The sequence below is a fragment of the Charadrius vociferus genome, unplaced genomic scaffold (genome assembly GCF_000708025.1).
Source record: "Charadrius vociferus isolate BGI_N301 unplaced genomic scaffold, ASM70802v2 scaffold1578, whole genome shotgun sequence".
NCBI classification, from domain to species: Eukaryota; Metazoa; Chordata; class Aves; order Charadriiformes; family Charadriidae; genus Charadrius; species Charadrius vociferus.
Window position 1 is genome coordinate 549231 of NW_009649704.1, and position 5280 is coordinate 554510.

Sequence of the window (5280 nt, forward strand, 5' to 3'; positions counted from 1 at the left end):
GCGGTTCAGAGAATTTCTTATGCCGGTAAAATGAACAAAGGTACCATGCTCTCATTTTGATTCAGTATTTCAACAGAGCTGGCCACAAATCTTTGAAGTCAGTGTGGGTTTCAGGGTTGATATGGGGGTTTTTTATGGTCTTCATCCTCGGGAACTTTTTCCAATGGATAATCCCCTTTCTTCTAGGCCAAAAGAAAAAAAAAAAGTAACATCTCCAATTTCTCATTGTAGCCATCACTTGTGGCCACCCTGGCAACCCTGCCAACGGCTTGACCCAGGGGAGTCAGTTCAATCTGAACGACGTGGCCAAGTTTGTGTGCAACACTGGGTACCGCCTGGAAGGAGCGTCGCAGTCCCAGTGCTTGGCCAACGGACAGTGGAGCAGCACCCTGCCCGCCTGCCGCGGTGAGTCCTCTGCCTCCGCCCCGGTCGAGGCAAATCACCTTTGCCTGCGCCTTCCTCGTGGGTTGTTACTCCGCCTTCCTAAAATCCAGCTTGATGCTGTCGTAAATTCATGTTAGCCAAATCTTGCGGTTCCTCGGGAGTGCACCGGTGATGTTTGAACGCTGAGGGCTGTGTACATCTCGTGCAACAAACCTGATTTTCCCTTGGGCTTCGCTCAAAGCTGTCAGCGGACCCTGCCCGGCCCTACATCCTCCAAGGCATCCAAGTATGTGTTGTAAGTGGGGAGGGCACAAGAAAATATCAGGCCAGACCCTTAGCAGAGGTCATCCTGGTAACCCTAGAGCAGTTCACTCAAAGCAGATGCTGCAGCCTTTGTGCAGAGCCCTTTCTCCTTCTGGGCTGCCCAACTTCCATGGGTATTAGCGCTCAAGTTCACTTTTCAAATTCCCTCCCCTCCCTGCACTCCCTTCCTCTGTACTCCTTTAATCCACTATTTCTGTCGAAACCGTTGCTGTGCTGGTCAAGAAATCAGTTGCTCTCAACTGGCTAACGTAAGTGCCGGTTTGGGGCCCAAGAGCGAGGCTGTGCTGCTGAGCCTGCAGGACTGCCTCTGCTCTCTCCTTTTTCCTTTTAATAAGGATTTTGTCTATTTCTGCCCCAAGGAATCTTAAAAAAAAAAATAAAAAATTAAAAAACCCTTAAATTGTGGAATATGTGATTTGCTATTTTTTCCCCCTTTTTCTGCTCATTTTTGGAGAATCCTTTGTTCTTTGTTACACCCTTTGTTTTGTATTTTTTTTTTTGTTGTTTGTTTGCAGTTGTAAACTGTACTGACCCCGGGCACCTGGAAAACAGCATCCGTCAAGTGCAGCCAAGTGGTCCTCACAGATTCAGCTTTGGAACAACTGTCTCATATCAGTGCAGCCATGGATATTACTTATTGGGTACACATGTCCTTACCTGTCAGGGGGATGGCACTTGGGACCGTGCCCTCCCACAGTGTCTTTGTAAGTCCTTCAGAATAATACCCATCCACCACAGGTTCTCATCCCATGTAGTTCTCTGTTGCTTAGCTGAGCGGTCATGTAAAAAGTCTGGATCCAAAGCCCTTTGTAATCCACGGGAATTATTTCGTCAGCTTCACTGGCCTCTGGATCCTGCCCACAGAAGGAAAATCTGTGGTCTGAGGAGAGAAATCCCATTAGAGATGGTTTCCCTCTGCAGGGGACGGCAGCTCCCACTGGGTTTTACTGGTTTCGTGCAGCTCCAGCAGAAGTATTGCAGGTGGAGAAGGGCAGCAGAACTTCTGCAACACAGATCCTCATAGGAAGGAGCGTGCAATTAGCCTGGCTGAGGACAGAGTGGATTTAGCACCGCTCAGGCATGGCTGAGTTTTCATACACCCACTCATCCCTGTGGCTTTGGGGGAAAAAATGACAGTGCGATGGTGAAATAAATGCAGCCTTTATTCTGCTGCGACACAGGTGCTAACGAGGATTTGCTTCCTGACCCTTACTTTACGTTTTTCCCCCTTTCTTACATTGTCCTGGTCCTTTCTGCCCTTGTGGTTTGCAGAGAGAATTGGGAGGTTCTGGGTGATGGTTTGGCTTAAGGGGTATTTCCAGCAGTGTAAAAAGACACGAGATACTCATGATGGTCTCATGCTGTAGTAGCAATACCTGGTGCAGGAGGGCTCTGTGCGTTGTATGAAGTTGTCAGCAGTGGTGACATCTTACACCGGGGGAAACCAAGGTCCAAAGCGTGTTTGGAGTTGACGTGGGGCTGCCCAGTGAGCTCGTGGCAGAGGCAGGGGCAGAGCCCTGGCACACCAACCCCCAGCACAGCTACTGTGTCCTTTTGGAGACCAGAGCAGCCGCCATCTCCTCTTCCCTGGCATAACGAATGGCTGAAGCAGTCAGAAAGGGAGCTCCCTAAGTTCAAATCGGCTGAGCTGTTCCAAAGCCGTGATTGTTTCTTCATTTTCTTGCGTTATCCTTTGACACCTAGTCGTACAAAGTAGTTTTTGGCACATTTTCCTTTCCTTTTGTTAGCAGCATGCCACCTTCTCGCATTCGCAGCACCCTGCACAGGCCATGGGGAATTGACAAGTGATAACTGTGTGTCACTGCAGCCGCAGGCGCTCCGGGGGAGCAGTTACCTTTTAAAACCCAGGAGCCTAATATCTCAGGCTCCCTCGGTCCACCGCTTTCCGGCTAAGTTAAAGGGATCTCCTTCCTTAGCGTTGAGCATCCATTGACTTGGAGGATTTGTGGGCATTCTCAAAACTTTGGAAACTCAGGTCAGTTTTACAACTGATTGTCTGGGTTCATGGGCTTAATAGTTTTAAAAAAAAAAAAAAAAGGGAAGAAAGAGATTTTTGCATGTCTTTGTTTTCTGTGTGTTGACCTTCAGATGCGCTCGGTGCTGAAACCCATACCTTTTTAAAGTGTTCGTAGCTGAGTACCTACAATTACCAGGCGCTTCCTAAAATGTAAATTAAGAAGGGTGATGCCAGACAAGCTCGGGTTGCGAGTGCTCTCACGCCTGTTTCTGAGGAGAGGGTAAACCAGAGCTGGTCCCCTGTGAGGGGTGGGGGAGCGAGTCCGATACGTACAGTACCCGGGAGCGGAGCCTAACGCATCGCAAGAAACAGTCTTCACACGGTGTGCGTAAATCCTTTAAAATCCTCAATGCCGCCACAGGTTTTAAGCTTAGCTGAGTCTGCTGGAGTATCTGTTATTAAATTGTTAGTTACAGCGTGAGTTTAAGTATTAGCTATCAAACCCATTTCCTTGCAAAGTGTCCTTGGTTTTAGTCACAGCTCTGCACCAGTGTATTTCAACGCCCACGTGCCCAAACATACGCGTGCTCTCCTTTTTATTGAAACATACATCATGTTTTCTACCTAATGCCAGTATTGGTATTTTTAGACTAGCAGAGGGAGAGAAGATATCAGTTACGGACGCTTTCCTTCAGAAACCGAGCGGTGAATGGTCTTTACGCTGAGCATCCTCATCCAAACCTGTCTAATAGCCCCCGGATCTGTCAGTGTATTTGTCAACAGCCTCCCTGCCTCCACTTTGATTGCTAAGCTAAAGGAAACCTATTAATTATTGTTAGTGGTGGCTTTTTACTGGCAATGGTCGAGTGAGCAGCGCTCAGAATCTGCCGGGATAATTTGCTCAGGTGTGACACGGCATCGATTGCAGCTTGGTGTCGCAGGGCCTGGCGCTGCCGGGGGTGGGTGGGAGTGAGGGCGTGCATGGAAATACTCATCTTTAAGACGGGATGAGTTTTCCAAGGAACCTGCAAAGTGCCTGTCAGCGTCAGGACTAGGCATTTATGCACAAACCGTTGGCAGTCCTTAGAGGACCAGCTCACGTTCCCCAGAAGGAGAGTGATGTCCCACACCTGCACCGTGGCACGAGCCACCGGGCGTTTGGTGGGCTGTGGGGCAGAGGAGGGGGTTTAAGCTGCCAAGGTGCCGTGCGGCCACCTCAGACACGCAGTGCTTTGCTGCGTCCCTGCTGCATCTGCCTTCGAACGAGCGTCACGGGCAGTTCCCTCCTGGCTGAAGCTGTTGCCTCTGTCTCTTACAGTGGTCTCCTGCGGCCACCCTGGCTCCCCACCCCACGCTCAGATCTCGGGGGACAAGTACACCGTCGGCTCCGTGGTCCGGTACAGCTGCCTCGGGAAGCGGACTCTGATCGGCAACTCCACTCGCATGTGCCAGCTCGACGGGCGCTGGAGCGGGTCCCTGCCGCACTGCTCAGGTGAGGTGGGCTGTGGGAAGGAGGGGATGGGGCAGTCCCATCCTCCACTATCCCCTTTTTACCCGGCGAGGGGGCAGCATGACTGGCTGTGCTTCGGGCTGGAGAATACACGTGCTGCAGAGGGAGGTTGTGGAAGACTCTCCCCTCTGCCTGCCTCTCAGCTATCCCAGTCTCCTGCAACTCGGATGATAAGCACTGGCAGAGAGAAAAGCACTCGGCTTGCGAGACGAGGAATAAATCACTGCAGCAAACGGTGGTGGGAGGGGGTGTGCTGCAGCCCGCTGCTGTACAGTTCTCTCCATGCGGAGTCTGTGCAGGATGAACGTGTCTCAGGCAAAATCAGGTCCTTGCATGCGATCTGCAGCGTCTGAAGCTCTTTCTCATGCATTCTGATAAAAGAAGCCCATGTGGCCCTTTTCCAGGGCCCAACATCTGCTGTTACGGCACCACAGCAGTCCCAGGTCTGCACAAGGCGCATGGAAGCTGGTATGATGAGTTTCCACATCATCAGCGTCTCCACCGAGAGCAGTTTGGCAACAGAAGTCCGTCCCCACTCCCATGCCAGAGTGAGAGAGGTCTTGCACTGAAAACATCCCGATAAGCAAAAAAAGTCCCCGATGAGGCGGACTGGGGTCGGAATCATGGGGGCTGCAGTGGAACGTGCTTGCCCAGCCTTCCCGCGGTCGGGGCGCCGGGGTCTCAGCTGATGGCCTGCCGCGGAGGGAAGGGCGGTGGGTAACTGGCAGGGTGCTGTGCAGAGCCCTCCCCACGCCAGCCCGGCACGTGTTCCTTGGAGAGCACGGAGGCAGACAAAATAAGAACTTAGTTGGAGCAAAGCATTTGGGACAAGTGTTAATTTTTAATTATGGCACTTAGATTTAGCAGCTCCACTTGACCAAGTTTAACCTCTGCTTTGGAAGGGAAGAAGCAATCGGGCAGAGTCATCCTCATATTCAGAAGCCGTATCTGTAGAGTTCTTGATCTGTAGCTGCTCGGAAGGGTTTTCTGCTCTAATTCGTGCCTTTTTCCCCATGTGGTTTTCACTGTCTCTCCTGTCATCTTTGCGGGTGGATTTTTGGAAACATTCAGTGTTACTCTGACT

General features: G+C 51.2%; 1 protein-coding gene across 1 annotated transcript in view; it reads left to right on the forward strand.

The window, feature by feature from the left end:
- Nucleotides 1-5280, forward strand: part of CSMD2 (CUB and Sushi multiple domains 2) — a 308452-nt gene that overhangs the window by 279191 nt on the left and 23981 nt on the right. Inside the window, 3 exon segments of the mRNA XM_009890603.1 lie at nucleotides 232-405; nucleotides 1224-1412; nucleotides 4005-4178. Coding sequence (XP_009888905.1) covers nucleotides 232-405; nucleotides 1224-1412; nucleotides 4005-4178 — 537 coding nt within the window.